Raw genomic sequence first — 18,629 nt, 5'->3', positions numbered from 1 at the left:
GGGAGTTTGGGGATTTTTCAGGGTATAAATTGAACATGGGGAAGAGTGAGCTGTTTGTGGTGCATCCAGGGGAGCAGAGTAGAGAAATAGAAGACCTACCGTTGAGGAAGGTAACAAGAGACTTTCGTTACCTGGGGATCCAGATAGCTAAGAATTGGGGCACATTGCACAGGCTAAATTTAACGCGGTTGGTGGAACAGATGGAGGAAGATTTCAAGAGATGGGATATGGTAGCACTGTCAATGGCAGGGAGGGTGCAGGCGGTTAAGATGGTGGTCCTCCCGAGATTCCTCTTTGTGTTTCAGTGCCTCCCGGTGGTGATCACGAAGGCTTTTTTTAAAAGGATAGAAAAGAGCATCATGGGTTTTGTGTGGGCCGGGAAGACCCCGAGAGTGAGGAAGGGATTCTTACAGCGTAGCAGGGATAGGGGGGGGCTGGCACTACCGAGCCTAAGTGAGTATTATTGGGCCGCTAATATTTCAATGGTGAGTAAGTGGATGGGAGAGGAGGAGGGAGCGGCGTGGAAGAGATTAGAGAGGGCGTCCTGTAGGGGGACCAGCCTGCAGGCTATGGTGACAGACCCATTGCCGTTCTCACCGAGTAACTACACCACGAGCCCGGTGGTGGTAGCTACACTGAAGATTTGGGGACAGTGGAGACGACATAGGGGAAAGACCGGAGCATTGGGGGGGTCCCCGATAAGAAACAACCATAGGTTTGCCCCGGGGGGAATGGATGGGGGATATGGAATGTGGCAAAGAGCAGGAATAACGCAACTGAAAGATCTATTTGTGGATGGGAAGTTCGCAAGTCTGGGAGCGCTGACCGAGAAATATGGGTTGCCCCAAGGGAATGCATTCAGGTACATGCAATTGAGGGCTTTTGCGAGGCAACAGGTGAGGGAATTCCCGCAGCTCCCGACACAAGAGGTGCAGGACAGAGTCATCTCAAAGAAATGGGTGGGGGATGGTAAGGTGTCGGATATATATAGGGAAATGAGGGACGAAGGGGAGACTATGGTGGACGAACTAAAAGGGAAATGGGAAGAAGAGCTAGGGGAGGAGATCGAGGAGGGGCTGTGGGCAGATGCCCTAAACAGGGTAAACTCGTCGTCCTCGTGCGCCAGGCTAAGCCTGATTCAGTTTAAGGTATTACACAGGGCACATATGACTGGAACACGGCTCAGTAAATTTTTTGCGGTGGAGGATAGGTGTGCGAGGTGCTCGAGAAGCCCAGCGAATCATACCCATATGTTTTGGTCATGCCCGGCACTACAGGGGTTTTGTGTGGGGGTGACAAAGGCGCTTTCAAAAGTAGTAGGAGTCCGGGTCGAACCAAGCTGGGGGTTGGCTATATTTGGGGTTGTACAAGAGCCGGGAGTGAAGGAGGCGAGAGAGGCCGATGTTTTGGCCTTTGCGTCCCTAGTAGCCCGGCGCAGGATATTGCTAATGTGGAAAGAAGCCAAGCCCCCGGGGGTGGAGACCTGGATAAATGATATGGCGGGGTTCATAAAGCTAGAGCGGATTAAGTTCGTCCTAAGGGGGTCGGCTCAAGGGTTCACCAGGCGGTGGCAACCGTTCGTCGAATATCTTGCGGAGAGATAGATGGGGGAAAAAGAAGGCAGCAGCAGCAGCCCAGGACTTGGGAGGGGGGGGGGGGGGAGGGATGGGGGTGGGGGGGGGGGGGGTGGGGGGGGGGGGGGGGTATAGCCCGTGACAAGGCAGTTGCCAATTAGGGCTAGTTTTCATTTTTGTTATTTAATATTTATTTATTTGTTGTTTTTTGTTTATATAAAAAAGGTCATTATTATCTGTATTGTTATAATGTTGTGTAAGGGATGCACAATGTACTGTGTTGGTTGACCAAAAATTTTCAATAAAATATTTATTAAAAAAAAAAAATGGTGTCCCGATCTCTCGCTACACTGGGGAGTTCCAGCGAGTGGAGCTCCTCAGTTTGCAAAACAGGGCTATGTGCAGCCTGGGCCGTGTGTTCCCCATTGAGGCCCCTTATACAACGCGAGTCAGCGCTGTTCCTTGGCGCTGCAAGGGCCGGGAAACACGCGGCTAAACACACTCGCTGTGGGACCTTGTTCCCAATAATTTGAATCTCGCCCATTGACTCATGATTAGTTCCAACTCAAATGATATAACCTCCAGCAATACAGTTGGCAACCCTCGTGCTGTTGGAGGAACAGCTGTTCAGGTGAGACAGTGTACGGAGTTCTTTCCTGTGATGGAATTTTGAAGAAAAAAAAATTTCAGCCAATATTATGAAAATAGATATTCTGATCATTATCGCATCGCTGTTTGTTGGAGCTTGCTGGGCGCAAATTGGCTGTCATGTTTCTGACTTTACACCAGTGACGACACGTCTTCATAGGAACTCGGTTAGCTCCGTTGACTGGACAGCAGGTTAGCGTTACGGAGTTACAGCGTGGGCTCAATTCCTGCCTTCTCAACCTTGACCTTTGCCTGAGATGTGGTGACCCTCAGGTTAAAACGCCACCAGTCAGCCCTCTCTCTCTCTCTCAAAGGGGACAGCAGCCTATGGTCGTCTGGAACTGTGACGCCTTTCATTTCAATCACAGCTCTTCATTTGCAGTAAAGCCTGGAGGCCTAGAAAGGGGCTAAATAAATGCGAGTCCTTGTTTTAAAAAAAATGATTTCCACACATTCTTCCGCATGAAAAGGTCTACTACAAAACACTAACCAGCTCTCAGACAGGTGGGATTCTCCGCACTTCCTGCCACATGTCTCGTGACGGCGGAGGTGGCCTGCAATTGTCTGGTGGCAGGAGTTCCTGGTCCCGTCGCTGCCAACAGATTCTAGTCAGTCTGGTGGTGGCTACCCACTGGGGTTCCCATGTGCTTTCACTGGAACTTTGTCCCATTATTCATACTTCTGGAGGTTTAGGTAGGGTGCTCTTTCGGAGGGTAGTGCAGACCCGATGGGCCGAATGGCCTCCTATTGCACAGTGATATATGGGCTGGATTCTTTGGCCGTGCCCGCTACAAGATCGCCAGGGATGGGACGGGGCCCGTGTAATGGTCCGTTGACCTCGAGCAGGAATTTCCGGTCACCGGGTGAGTGCGTCCATAGAATCCCACCCTATATGTCCTGATTGATTAGGCTTTGAGTGACACATGGTAAAGCATCCCATAGAATGATGTGGAGATGCCGGCGTTGGACTGGGGTGAGCACAGAGTCACCGGAGGAAGGAGCAGCGCTCCGAAAGCTAGTGATATCGAAACAAACCTGTTGGACTTTAACCTGGTGTAAGACTTCTTACTGTGCTCATCCCATCGAATAACACACCTTCGTGAAAATTGTGCTTCCAACTTCCTTCATTTCACTCGTGTTCCAATAAGACACGTGACTGAGAGATTCGCAAACTCCAACCCAGGTCATGGACCACCTCTCCACCCTCCTCGGCGGGGGGTTCACTGTCGGCAGGACGGGGAGATCGCACCGGCGGGAACAGCCAGAAAATTCCGGCCAATGTATCCGTAACTCATACCTAATAATAATAATCTTTATTCGTGTCACAGGTAGGCTTGCATTATCACTGCAATGAGGTTACTGTGAAAATCCCCGAGTCGCCACACTCTGGCGCCTATTCGGGTGCACAGAGGGAGAATTCAGAATGTCCAATTCACCTAACAAGCACGGCTTTCGGGGCTTGTGGGAGGAAAGCGGAGGAAATCCGTGCAGACACGGGGAGAACGTGCAGACTCCGCACAGACTGACCCAAGCTGGGAATCGAACCTGGGACCCTGGAGCTGTGAGGCAGCAATGCTAACCATTGTGCCACCCCAACAGGCCATTAAACAAGTTGTTCTGCGCTGGTGGCCGTGCCCAGCCAAAGCCTCTTCCCATCTTTATTCCTGCAACCCCATCTAACGCGAGTAATTCCACCCCCCCCCCACCCCCCACCTCCCCTCCCACCCCCGCCTCCCCTCCCCCTCCTAGTTCTGTCACTGCCTCTCAAGCACCCATTCCTTTGGTCACTTAGCCAGATGGCACTACTGTGACAACTCCTCCCAATCCTAGCCAGAAAGGACAACCGAGTGGCAATGAGCAATATCTCTTTGGTGGGGCTGAGCTTGATTCTGCCTTGATAAACGCATGACGCATCACTTAAGTTCCCATCCTAGGGGGATAGTGAATCACAGAGTGATTCATTACAGGAACTGCGTCACAATCAGAGCTAATGGAAACTCTTTGATTTAATCTCAAAAAGTAAACTGAGTCACTTACTACCCCTCTGTCAACTTTTCTTCCTGCACCACCCCCATTGAAAATATTGATCCTTACCAAGGTTCTGCTTTGCAAGCATCAGTCTCCTGTAGTCTCAACCAAACAGGCCGTTTCTTCAAGTGACCCCAGACAGAGCCTGTTTCCGTCTGAGTGCACCACTTTAGAAATTCACAGAGGCCCATTTTTTTTTTCCAGGGGGTACAAACACTGGTCGCAGTCTAGGTGGTGAGCGAGGCCCGAGGCCCAACATTGGGTTGAATACTGGATAACCAGAACAACCCTTGGCTGTGTGAGGAATGAGGTCGTGGTGGGGCAAATCATGTTTATATAGGATAGCATGTCTGGAGGAAGCATGCATGGCCTGGCTTGAAATGGGAGAATCTCGCAGTCATGTCTCTTATTGGAACCCAAGTGAAATGAAGGAAGTACATTTTTCACGAAAGATTTGTTCTGTGTTACCATGCGCAAGTCGATAAGCCAAATCACTCAGGACATATAAATGGGACTTGGATAAATTTAGTGTACCCAATTAATTTTTTCCAATTAAGGGGCAATTTTAGCATGTTCAATCCACCTACCCTGCACATCTTTGAGTTGTGGGGGCGAAACCCACGCAAACACGGGGAGAATGTGCAAACTCCACACGGACTGTGACCCAGAGCCGGGATCGAACCCGGGACCTCAGCGCAGTGCTAACCACTGTGCCGCCGTGCTGCCCAAATATTTCTTTTCTCTAAATTAGAAATTTAGAGCACCCAATTTTTTTCCCCCCCCCAATTAAGGGGCAATGTAGCGTGGCCAATCCTCCTACCCTATCTTTGGGTTGTGGGGCGAGACCCACGCAGACTTAGATAAACGTGAATAACTGGATGAATGGGAAAGCTAACCCCCAGTGAGGCAACACCGACAGACTGACTAGATTGCCATTAGATCGGCTGCATATTTCTTACCCCATCCAGCATGACGAAAACCAATAGCTCTGCTCGCTATCGCATTGTTTGTGGGATCTTACTGTGCACAAATTGGCCGCCGCATTTCTGACGGCAACGACACTCGAAAGTATTTTCTAGCCGTTGAGCACTTTGGCCTGTCCCGAGGACGCTGTATCCCCCCCCCTTCCTCGCTCCCAATCTTATTGACGTTTGAGCAACAAAAATACAAACTGAATTCTTGCAATTTGAATATTAATCTTTATTTTTTGACTTAATCTTTTTTTCCAACATTAAACACACAGTAAATGTTCTATACAAACAAGATGGTTACTTCTGTGGGCTCAACAAAAAGTGCACATACAAGACAAGATGGAAAAGTTGACAATCCTCGTGCCTTTTTATCTTCCATTTGTAGCCTTCCTCCCCTCCTCCACCCAAATCTGGCGCAAAAAGGTCCAAAATTATCATTCGAAAGCAACACGGAAATACTCTTGCACAACTTGGTTCATTAGATATATAATTTATAGCTCTTATACGTATAGCACAGGTCCATGCAAAGAAAACCTGGTTCTTCTCACTATACGAGTTTGTTTTACAGCCAATTCCTGCTTTTACTAAGATCTCCTCTGCCAGATAAGGTAACGCAAATGTGAATCAGCTATTCCCCACCCCCCCAAAACGAACCTTGCAATGTTGTGCAAATCTAACACCCCGATTTTGTCATAGGCCCCATTGCGCCAACCCGGTTTCGTCCGAGGTCCTACGTCATCCAATGGACTTGACCGATGTCTTCAACACTTGGGACAACATTGCAGCGACAAGTAGATCAATTTGTTTCCCATCGAGGTTCTAATTGGAAGAAAACCGTCAATCAAGAGCCCCAACTCTTCCCTGGCGAGGCCAACACCCAACTTCAGGCACTAATAACACTATTGCTATGCGGTGCTCGAAACACCTGAAGGATAATAACATGGCCGTGAAGGGGTATCCATCGCTCGCTGGCCCCATCTCAGTAGCCATCATTTGGAGAACCCAAAAGGTCACTTCCCTCAAACACATTTGGTTCCGACATCAGGATGCCCAACAGCTGAACTCAGGACCAGAATTTTAATTAAAAAAAAAAAAAAAAATCAATACTTGAAGAAACGTTCGCCATCACCTCACAATGTTTACGTCGTGCAGAAGACAGACTGGTCTTTGGCTACAGAACTGTAAACCAGGCTTGAAAACAGCACAGCAAGGCAACGGGATTGTTCATTCTGGAACATTCCTCCCTCCAGGCTTCAGCGGCAAGAGAAATTTGGGCAGAAAACTCTTTGTGGCAAGAAGAATTTATTTCTTTAGTAACCGGCACCTGGACTTCATTGAATCTCATTTGACATTTGGTTATTCCACTTAATTAATTCCACTTAATTCCCCAATTGTGTCAGCCTCCAAAGGTGCCTGGGTCAGTGAATGTGAAAGGCACAGAAACTATACCAAATATGGGGTTATAATACCAGATAGTTATTAATAAATCCATTGGGGATCCATCAGGTGAGATGGCTTTACCCGGAGAATGGAGTTAGGTTTCAGGTCAGCCATGATCATTGAACAGCAGCAGAACAGGCAAAATGGTGTCCTCCAGTTCCTATGGAAGACGCCACGTAAATGCTGGACTTTTAGTGCTAATCAGCCTCTTGGGCTGCAGCGGCACCAAGGCTGCAGCGGCACCAAGGTTTCTTCGACAGCACCTTCCAAACCTTCTAGAAGGACAAGGGCAGCAGGCGCATGGGAACACCATCGTCTGCAAGTCCCCCTCCAAGCCATACTCGCCATCCTGACTTGGAACTACCCTCGGCCATTCCTTCACTGTCGCTGGGTCAGATTCCCTCCCTAACAGCACTGTGGGTGTACCTGCAGCATGTCAAGAAGATGGCTGGCCACCTCCTTCTCAGGCGCAACAAGGGATTGAGAAATAAATGGCGGCCTAGCCAGAGATGCCTACTTCCGAAGAAAAATAAGACAGTTGTATATTGTAATACTGGCAGTTAGACCTGCGAAAACACCACTGGTAAATGAGAAGACAACTATCCTGGACTGAGCTATCTTCCAAACGTTTTTACTACTAATAGGTACCCAATGGCAGGGGTCCACGATCATAGAATCCCTACAGTGCAGGAGGCTGCTATTCAGCCCATCGAGTCTGCACCGACCCTTCGAAAGAGCGCTGTACCCATGTCCACTCCTCCGTTCACCACATCCAAGCCCCGTAACCCCACAATCTAACCTACACTAAGGGACAATTCTAGCATGGCCAATCCACCTAACCTGCACATCTTTGGACTGTGGGAGGAAACCGGAGCACCCGGACGAAACCCATGCACACACGGGGAGGATGTACCAATTCCACACAGTCGCCCAAGGCCGTAAATGAACCCGGGTCCCTGGCGCTGTGAGGCAGCAGTGCTAACCACTGCATCATTACTGATGTCTGCTGCTGCTGGGTTCAAAGTCCACCCCAGGGCCAAGCAAAGAGACACCCTGCCAGGGTAAGACAAACAAACAAGCACCATTAAAACCAACTCCTTTGAAAAAAGAGCAAATAAAAATAATTTTCCCCCATTCCAGGTTTTGAGCCAGTCTGGATTTTGGCTGACCAGTGTATCAATTTTCCCCACTTACGTCCGAGTCTCCCGATGCGACAATGTCACCATCAGCAAATCGGAACTCAAACCGTGATCCCATCGCTTCCCCAACCCTTGAATAAGGGGGAGGAACATTCACCGACAACCTCTCAGTCTGAAGGACTCAAGACCACAGAGACTTTGACAACAGATATCCCCAAAGCCAGTGGAATCAAATCTCTTTGGACAGTTAGTCCTTCTGAAAGAATTACTCTCGCAGCCTGACAAAGAACTGGTAAAACATTTCCATGGAGGAGTCATGGAATGTATGAAGCCGACGTGGCAATTGCAACCCTTCCTGGGTGGATTACAAACACTCTCACTACCATCGACTTGGCCCACTTCATTTCATTTAGAAACCTTCTTTGGTTTATTTAATTTAAAATTCTTTGAAAATGTTTTGAAATACTATATCACACTAGTCTCTAACCTTGGCTAGACCACGCTTGGGAGTACTGCGCACTGGTCTCCAAATCAGAGAACAGATATAGGAGGCACTGGAGATGGCTGATAAGGGTAGATAAGCAATTGAAGGAGAAAGAATTAGAAGAACCACATAGAGAGCGAGATAGGTTCACGTGGAGCAGACCAGATGGGCCGAACGGCCTCTCCTGTAAATTCAACGTAAATGTAATTCACTCAAAAGGGACGGGCTTCTTTTGCTGGTTTTATAATTAGAAGTGACATATTGTGCCTCTGATTTGTCACTACACCTGCTGGGGTAACCTTCAACACAAGACACGCATGAAGGAACACCAGTAAAAGCCAAAGAAGAACAGGCTCGGTCACATAGTAGAGAGCAGCTAGGAGTCAGCGAAATGATGCCCATTCACGGAGAGTCCATCTAACGTGGGCTTCACTTCCTGCGGGCGGGTCTGCACTGTGAATGGAAGTCAAAACCACACTGCACAGACGTGAGCAAAACAAACACCGGCTCACCAATTCGGAAAACCATTCATTTATACAGATAGGGCAGAGAACTGGCAACATGCACATACAAATACCATTCCAAAATGTGCCGTGGACATTTCACATTAATCACTGCATCAATGCCAGGGCTGTAATAATGGCAGAAGATGCACAGTTATAGGTTTCCTTCTTGGATTATGCGGTAGTAATGAAGAAAATGGATGGTTTCATTCAGCAACATGTATCCACACATTTGAGCCACTGATTACCAATAACCTGTAAAGACACCAAGAAAGAAATGGTGCTGTCATTGCTATCCCGACACGCTCAGTGGTTAACCTTTTAAGATGGAGACTTAAGCAAGTCTCCATCTTACTTCCAAACTGAAAAGAAAATCCAAACTTGGGGCCACTTCTTTTTAAATTATTCTTTAGTCCTACATAAGAGACTCAAATTCCCAGTTTCCCAATTTGGAAACATCCCTCCCAACTATGGCTGGCCATGGCCAGTGTTGACATGCGCCATTTTATTCAGCAATTTCCATTTCCAAGTGTCAACGTCAGCTGCCTCAAGTCCTGGATGAGTGAGTGTTGAAAGCAATACCTCAGCTGGATGGGCGGGTGCTCGTCTACCATCCATAGAAATGTTTGGCCAAGTTCTTAATTTAAAAAAAAAAATGATATACTTTGACAATCTCAAATACATTTTGAAGCCTAATTTCACTCCCTTCCCCAAATCCATTCTTAGCGGATCCTCCCTGGTTGGCGATATAGGAAGAGTAAGAGGGCAGACGCCAGGGCTCCTAGCATGGGCAGCTGCTCTGCTGTGCCGGAGGGTTTTCGGCAAGGGAGGAATTCTTGTTGTTGCCGATGAGCGTGGGGTCCACATCAAGACTCTCCGACATCTTCACGCAGATGATATCGACTAGGCGTTCCAAAACCTGCTTCACGTTAATATTTTCTTTTGCACTCGCTTCAAAAAACTCAAAGCCTGCAGAACAGGACAAAAAGAGGAATACAATAGTGAGTACCAATTAATAAAACCTTATTTCACCCTCAGCAACTTAACTGGATGTCCCTCTAACTGTGACAAAATGTGCTAATGCTGGTCTGGCTAATGTCCCATTGCAGCACCTTTAAACTTGAGCTTATCCAAAACTCTAACGCCTGTATCTTCAGTCACCCTCCCGTTGCCTGCCTACAGTCTGGCCCAGCCTGGAATTAAAATCCTTGTCTTCATTTTCAAATCTATCTCCAGATCTGGAGCTTTCCCCAGCCCCAACAACCCTCTTGAGACCTCTGTCCTCCTCCAATTACAGCCTCCAGTGCATCTTCAATTCTTTAACCAATCAGGGGTGGCACGATGGCGAAGTGGTTAGCACTGCTGCCTCGCGGCGCCGAACGCTCAGGTTCGATCCCGGCATCGGGTCACTGTCCGTATGGAGTTTACACATTCTCCCCAGTGTATGTGTGGGTCTCAGCCCCACAACCCAAAGCTGTGCAGGGTAGGTGGATTGGCCACGCTAAATTGCCCCCTAATGGGAAAAGAATAATAATTTTTTTTAAAGAAAAAAAATCTTTTAACCAATAAACTGAATATTTTTAAAAATATTTTGTTTTTTAAAATAAATTTAGAGTACCCAATTTTTTTTCCCCCCAATTAAGGGGCAATTTAGCGTGGCCAATCCACTTATCCTGCACATCTTTGGGTTGTGGGGGCGAAACCCACGCAGACACGGGGAGAATGTGCAAACTCCACACGGCCAGTGACCCAGAGCCGGGATCGAACCTGGGACCTCGGTGCTGTGAGACTGCAGGGCTAACCCACTGTGCCTCTGTGCTGCCCATCAACTGATAATAAATGGTCATGCCCTCAGCTGCCGAGTCCCAAAATCTGGAATTCCCTCGCCCAAACCTATCTCCCCCTCTCTCATTCTCCTGAACACTGATTCAAGTCTTTGGTCAGCTGTCCTCATTATCTCCTCAGATGACTGGTTGTCAAATTCTGAAAAACTCCTTTGGACGTAAAGGCACTTGTTCAGATCCTGGACCAGAAGCCAACATTTGTTAGGATAGCGGACAAGAATCCCAAACACTTTTTGTTTATTTGTAAAACTGTGTGGAATGGATACTTCACCCCAGGAGCGATTCCACTGACCAATAGGCATCTTTAATATTAAAACTAACTCAACACAGGATTAAACACATTTAACATCACAGAAAATAGCTCTTCATTCAACAGTTAAGCAATTCTTAAAATAAAAGAAAACCTCTTTTGCTACTAACTTATGCCTTCCCCATGTCCAATTAAGCAAAGCCCTTCACAGGTGAAAAATGACTTGTAAATAAAGTTCGCGAACACAGGGTTACTCGCTGTTCACTTGAACAGAGATTTCTTGGAAAGACTGCTTGAAGATAGAGATTGAGCTCCATTACAGGAACCGCCTGCAGATCCTACCGTCTACGTCAGACTACTGCTTAACCTGACAGCTCTTGACAAAAGCTGCTTCTCAGCTGAAAGCTCCGAACAGACTAAAAGCTAAGCGGCCTGCTACAGACCTGGCTCCTCCCATTGATTACACAATTTGTATCCCACTCAGGTCCCCTGGTCTGCTCACCCAAGTCTAAACACAATGTCTCAAATTATCCACTCACAAGGAAATCTCCAACAATCATAACAAAATCCCAATGGGCCTTATATAGGTAAACAACTACATGTTGGAATGAATGGTAATCTCACTTTTATGACTTAAAAATGAACATGAGAGAATGGCAATGAAAGCTGATCTCTTCACCCCCCCCCCCCCCTCACCCTGATAGTTCGGTACTGGGAATGAGGGTTATGTTTTAGACAATCACCGGGTTACAACAGTTTATGTTACAGGAGAAAAGGGCACCGATTGGTCGGCAAGTTGCCGCTGATTGGCAGAGGCGATGGAGCTCCAAGATTTAATGGTACAGTGGGCAGCATGGTGGCACAACTTTATTGCAGTATCAATGTTAGCCTTGTGACAATAAAGATGATGATTTTAACATTCTTGTGCTTGTCCTGATGAGTACAAGATGAAAAACTTTGACAGCATGTCTCTCTTCTCAGCAATGTTCATGTTCTGTACCGCCAAGTCACTAAAGGTCTGTATAATTCAGGTTAACTCAATTAAAGGGGCTGGTTTAGCACAGTGGGCTAAATAGCTGACTTGCAATGCAGAACAATGCAAGCAGCACGGGTTCAATTCCCGTACCAGCCTCCCGAACAGGCGCCGGAATGCTTTTCTCAGTAACTTCATTGAAGCCTACTTGTGACAATAAACGATTATTATTATTATCATTATTAAAGATCATGACTATGTTCCAGTGTTCCACACTCAGGTTGGAGTTTGGATACATTCCTAACACACCCAGCACTCAAAAAACAACAGCAGACAGGGTCACATTGTGGGTGGGAAACAGTGACGCTCTGCCAACTCTAACCTGCAGGATTATTGTTCGCCTCATGCAGGTGGCAAATGACACAATCTGTATTTTTGTGTACCTAATTCGTCAGCCAACCGCCTTCCATCTTCTGTGGGGACCACACGGTCATCTTCCAGGTCAGATTTATTGGCGACTAGGATCACCTGAGCGTTGTCCCAGGAGTAGGTTTTGATCTGTGTAGCCCTGTTGGAATCAATGACATCAACCAGAATGAAAGCTCCGCTGTTAAAGCGACTGTGACAGCTCCGTCCCTGGGTTGTGTGTTGGATTCAATCATAGAACCTTACAGGAGGGCATCGCCGGCCCTGTCCATGACTGCGCTCCTTGAAAGAGCTGTCCAATTTAGCCCCACATCCCAAAGTTTGTTCTCCCAAAAATCTGCAAATGATTTCCCTTCACCTATAGCTGATTATGTAATCTGCTTTCAGTTAGTTCCACCTCTTCCTCAGTGTGAAGGAATTTCTCCTCATTTCCCCTCTAGTGCGGCACGCTAGCACAAGTGGTCAGCACTACTGCCTCACAGCACCAGGGACCCGGGTTCAATTCCTCGGGTGACTGTCTGTGTGGAGTCTGTGCGTTCTCCCCGTGTGTTTCCTCCCACAGCCAAAGATGTGCAGGATACGTGGATTGCCCCCTAGTGTCTAAAAGGTTAGGTCGGGTTACTGGGAGAGGGCGGGTGAATGGGCCTGGGCAGGGTGCTCTTTCAGAGGGTCAGTACAGACTCAATAGGGAGATTGGCCTCCTTCTGCACTGTGGTGATTCTATGATTCTAATTATTTTGCAATCATTTTGATTCTATGGGCTCTGTTTCTTGTCCCATTTTCCAGAGGAAACAATTTCTAACTACTTGCTTTATCAAGATCCCACAAACCTTTGAATGTGTCTTGGAAGTTGCCCCTTCACCTCCGCTACTCTAAAGGGGGTAATCCCAGCTTCTCCAACCCTTTGTAATCCTCCCCTCTACCCTCTCCAGGATCCTGACATTTCCCAAAGTTTGGTGCCCGAAAATTTCCCGTACCAGCCTCGCCGAACAGGCGCCGGAATGTGGCGACTGGGGACTTTTCACAGTAACTTCATTGAAGCCTACTTGTGACAATAAGCGATTTTCATTTCATTTCATCTGATGTTAGGAGGCGGCAAGGTCCACATTGGTTGCCCATGGTATCGAACTGAGGGGCAGTTAAGGTTGGCAGTTAGCCACAGTGCTGTGGGTCTAGAGTCACATGTAGGCCAGATCAGCTAAGGACAGCAGATTTCCTCAGGATCTTAGTGAACCAGATAAGTTTTAAACAACAATTGACAATTAGACTTGCAATTCCAGATTTTTATTGAATCTACCATTTGTGGTTCTGGGATTCGAACCCGGGTCCCCAGAGCAGTACCCTGGGTCTCTGGATTACTCGGCCAGTGACAATACTACTACGTCACCGCCTCCCCAAAGGGGCGTTAATTCCTCGTTTTCGCAGGCAGAGCCCTGATTTACAAAGCCACGTGTCCTGTCGGCGTTTTCTTAATTGCCTCGTCAACTTGCACTTTAGGTAGCGTGCTCTTTCAGACGGCCGGTGCAAACTCGATGGGCCAAATGGCCTCCTTCTACACTGCAGGGATTCAATTGATTCTATGGAATTTGCACTGGCAGGATTTATAAGCATGCACCTCAGGTCCTCTGCTCTCACAGCGCTAATATTATTGCCAAGTTACAAAAACAACGACACAATGCTCTTTGTTGTAATCAGTGAGTGGAAAAAGCACTTGCCTACTTAAATGTGTTTGAGGGCCACTGGAGAGACAGTAAATTAAACTAATTTTATATTTAGAGTACAACTCACTTACTGAGCAACCCATGTGCAACTAATCCACAGTCGACATCAGGCTATTAAAGTAACCTCTTGTTAGTAGACAATGGATATATGAAGTTCCTTCTTTATTTATTCATTTGATAGAATTTACAGTGCAGAAGGAGGCCATTCAGCCCATCGAGTCTGCACCAGTCCATGGAAGGAGCACCCTACTTAAGCCCACGCCCTAGCCCCGTGACCCAGTAACTCCACCCAACATTTTTGGGCACTAAGGGCAATTTAGCATGGTCAATCCACCCAACCTGCACATCTTTGGACTGTGGGAGGAAACCGGAGCACCCAGAGGAAATCCACGCAGACACGGGGAGAACGTGCAGACTCCGCACAGCCAGTGACCCAGCCGGGAATCAAACCTGGGAACCTGGCGCTGTGAAGCAACAGTACTACCCACTGTGCTACCGTGCCTTTTACAGAATGTGGGAATCACTGGATAGGCCAGCATTTCTTGCCCATCCCTAATTGCCCTCGAGAAGCTGGCGGTGGAATGCATTCCTGAACCGCTGCAGTCCATGTGTTGTAACAGTGGGAGGGAGTTCCAGGATTTTGACTCAGCGACAGTGAAGGGCTGGCGATACAGTTACCAGAAATGACAATGAGTGGCTTGGAGGGAAAATCTCCGGGGGCCGTGTTCCCATGTGTCTGCCACCCTCCTCCTTCGAGATGGTAGACGTCGTGGGTTTGGAAGGTGCTGCCTAAGGAGGTTTGGGGAGTTCTTGCAGTGCATCTTGTCGATGGTACACATGGCTGCCACTGTGCATCGATGGTGGAGGGAGCGAGTGTTTAAGGTGATGATGAGGTGCCACCAAGCAGACTACTTTGACCTGGATCAGCCTTTCATTTGCCAGCTTCAGATTTGGTGTCTGAGGGCAAGGTGGAGGAAATCAGTGAAAATCGGGCTGCCCACATCTGGACCCAGAAGTGCAGAGGTTAAATTGACCACTCACAAACATTCCAACGGACCTTTCAACCCAGCTGAGTCACAGGGACTTCAAACTCCTCAGAATGGGAGCCACAGATCAGGTGAACGTACAACATTCCAATTCACGGGGATGAAAGAATGGCCACACCATCTGTAAACTGTCTTTGGCAGTTTCTCTGTACACAGGCAGTGTGGGCAATGGCACTTGGTGATTCACTAGCAAACATAAGTAGCATGAGTCAATGCCCTCGGATCCTGGTCGCCAACGAGCACGGCATGGGCCTCGTGTACCCCCCGGCGTGAGCCTCTTTGCGTGATGCCTGCACCCCCAGCACAGGTCAGTAGCTATAGAACCTGCCGATTCCAGGAGAAAAAACATTGGTGGGGGGGGGGTGCCTGGGATGGCGGAACGTTGCAGAGGTAGACTTGTTGGGTGACCAGAGAAGTATGGGAACACGGTGATGGAAGGCAGCAAGTCACCTGGTGAAACCTCCAGGGAATATATCCCAGGAGAGTTGGAAACACCAATCGGTGCCCCAATCCTCGACAGCGCCCATCTAACCCATGGCCCAGCTCGACAGCGCCCATCTAACCCATGGCCCAGCACGAGTCAACAATTTTAGGAGACGGAGTTGATGGAGGCCTGGAGGGAGCCAGGGTCAATGGAAAGTAACGAAAGCGAAAATAACCTCTTGCAGACATCAAGTTCGGGATGACCATTGTGAATTTGACCCAGGATGTGTGTGTACTCACCAATCATGCACAGCGTTGAAGGAGTCCTGGTTGGCAATGTCATACATTAACAGGAATCCCATGGCACCCCTGTAATAGGCTGTAGTGATGGTGCGGTAACGCTCCTGGCCTGCCGTGTCCTGTGGAGAACAGAAACAAAGGAACTCAGTGCTTCACAAGGCCTGGGTCAGGAGGAGGCTGCTCACAGCAGACGCCCAGAAAACAAGGGGAGAAATCTGACAAACTACCGCCGATGTCGGCAATCTGAAGCAAAAACAGAAAATGCTGGCTAAACTCAGCAAGCAAAAAAAAACCAATGAATTTTTCCAGGTCCAGACAAGGGTGTAAAGGGGCAGCAATATAGTCCCCAATGAACCAGATTTGGAGTTGTCGGAGGGGGCCTGTAGGGGAAATATCACTCATTTCCTCCCCACTCCACACCATTCGTCTCCATTGCTTTTGAAGCTGCTCACAAATAGCAAGGTAAAAGTTCCATGCGACTGTCAAAGAGGCCATTCTTTGGGCTGCAAAGAATGGGGTTTCAACTGAGCCCACCACTGCTGCACGCGCTTAAATGTCCAATCGTGTATTCGCCACTACAAATCATTCAGCTGCGTTATCAAGGGTAAGCTAGTTAAACGGGGGAGGAGACATCAGTCAATAGCACATCAACTTGCGTTTATATAGCACCTTTAACTGTTGTAAGTTGTCCCAAGTTCCCTGGCCAGGGGTGCAATCAAACAAGACAGGACAGCAAACCACACGCGATATTGGGAGAGGTGGCCATGCCTAGCCAAAATGGTCAATTTTGAGGAGTGTCCCTTTATCAGGATTAGTAGGTTACAGTGTCCTAGCTGAGATTAGGCCATTCGACCTGGACCGGAGACTGAAACCTCCAAGGACACCCCCCAAGATTCCACAACTTGGCATTAAATCACCTCCCACAGAGGACTTATCCACTAAACCACCGGGAAAATCTCGTCTCCCAGCCAGAATTCACCCAAAGCCGGAAAAGTTGCTTCCGCCAAATAATTATAATAATCACATATTGTCACAAGTAGGCTTCAATGAAGTTACTACTTACTCGAATTTCAAGGTTGTCCTCTTCAATGAGGTACGCCCCTTTTAATAGATTCTGGGGACACGCCTTTTAAATCCCTGCTGCAGCACGGCAGCACAAGTGGATGGCACTGTGGCTTCACAGCGCCAGGGTCCCAGGTTCGATCCCCCTGTGGGCCACTGTCTGTGTGGAGTTTGCACGTTCCCCCCCCCCCTCCCCGTGTCTGCGTGGGTTTCCTCCGGGTGCTCCGGTTTCCTCCCACAGTCCAAAGATGTGCAGGTTAGGTGGATTGGCCATGCTAAATTGCCCTTAGTGTCCAAAAATGTTAGGAGAGGTTATTGAGTTACAGGGATAGGGTGGAAGTGAGGGCTTAAGTGGGTCGGTGCAGACTCGATGGGCCGAATGGCCTTCTTCTGCACTGTATGTTCTATGTTGTTCTATGTCCCCTATTTAGTTTTATCCATATTTAAACAAACAATCGCTCAGAAAAGATGCTAGAAATTTGAGCCTAGATGTAACCAAGTTCCCTGAATGTCTGGCCAAGACAGAGAGCTGATGGGAAGCATAATGGTTCAATCAGGGGAAACGTCCGCAGCATCACTTTGATACGTTTGGTGGTCTTCAAGTCCTCACTCCCTACCTGTGGCTATGATCATTAAATGCCATCAAGCACATTGGAAGTGTGGTGACATGGTAGCTATGTTGCAAGATTTGTAATCCAGAGGCCCAGACTAATGACCCAGGGACAGGAGTTCAAGTCCCACCTGAGGAACTGGGAAATTCAATTTAGTAGATTAATCTGGTGTGAAAAGTTAGGCTGGGATTCTCCGTCCTCGTTACGCTCTCACTCAAGAGCGAATAGGGGGAGGGGATAAAAACGAGATCCGCCACAGTTTGCAATGCAACTGGCCCGCTCCATCGACAAAATCGGGATCTCGCCGTAGCGAGGCGAGAAGCTAATTATCACCACTTATGCCCCGTTTCCATACATTGAACGAGAGTCTCCCCATATCCAACGGCCTCCCGTCATTCAGTGGCGTCGCTAGCAAGTGTTCACGCTGGCACCGATTAGTGCTCCTTTTGAAAAACGTGAACCTGGCAGAAGGGCTTCTGTGGGGAGCGGAGGAGGTGAGCAGCCTCGGGCGGGGGTGGGGGACCCTCAGCAGGGGAAAGCGCTGGGGCGGGGGGGGGGGGGGCACCAGGGGACAGCCGCTCGCAGCACCACCATGCTAACTCTTGGATCCCAACCCCATTCCAGGGACAACCCTTGTCCCTGCCCCAACGACCACCCATAACGCCCGCCCACTGCCGAGGCCTCTGGCCGTGCGGCTGAAGGCTATCGTTAACAGGGAATTGTCAATCGTAGTTAAATGAGCACTTCACACAACCCAGGTGGATTCCTGTGAACTGGACATCACTCCTGCCCTCCACAGCGACTAGGAGCCTCCCCATGTCAGCGTCCCCGAATCTTGAAGCTCGTCTCCTCGGCGCCATTATTGCGAGCTGGCTGGGGTTGGCTGAGCAAGTGCAGCTTAAGTGCTGCTCGACCTTGTTCGCGAGGGGAGCCAGCGAATCAGTTGGTGAGACTTCATTGGCAGCAAGAAACCCATGCGGCCTCATTAAGTGGACCAATTAACATTGAATAGCATTGCCGGCCTCGCATGCGGCAATTCCTGCTCACTACCACACTTAGAAATCTTTCTGGAGATTCGCGCCCTTAAGTCTCAGTAATGATGACCACAAAGTTACTGTTTCATCCTGTAAACCCATTTGATTCACTAATAATCCTAAGGGAAGGAAATCTGCCATCCTGATCCAAT

At 48.4% G+C, this 18,629-nt stretch overlaps 1 protein-coding gene across 2 annotated transcripts in view; it reads right to left on the bottom strand.

The window, feature by feature from the left end:
* Nucleotides 1–5,426: 5,426 nt before the first annotated feature.
* Nucleotides 5,427–18,629, bottom strand: part of rab3da (RAB3D, member RAS oncogene family, a) — a 72,423-nt gene continuing 59,220 nt past the window's right edge. For both annotated transcript variants that reach the window (XM_072490981.1, XM_072490982.1), the window contains exons 3-5: nt 15,771–15,889; nt 12,298–12,422; nt 5,427–9,756 (exon numbers count right to left, since the gene is read on the bottom strand). In XM_072490981.1, the coding sequence (XP_072347082.1) occupies nt 9,569–9,756; nt 12,298–12,422; nt 15,771–15,889 (432 nt within the window). In that variant the 3' untranslated portion in view covers nt 5,427–9,568. The remainder of the gene's footprint in view (nt 9,757–12,297; nt 12,423–15,770; nt 15,890–18,629) is intronic.

The sequence above is a fragment of the Scyliorhinus torazame genome, chromosome 27 (genome assembly GCF_047496885.1).
Source record: "Scyliorhinus torazame isolate Kashiwa2021f chromosome 27, sScyTor2.1, whole genome shotgun sequence".
Taxonomy (NCBI): domain Eukaryota; kingdom Metazoa; phylum Chordata; class Chondrichthyes; order Carcharhiniformes; family Scyliorhinidae; genus Scyliorhinus; species Scyliorhinus torazame.
This window is presented reverse-complemented; position numbering and strand designations above follow the sequence as displayed.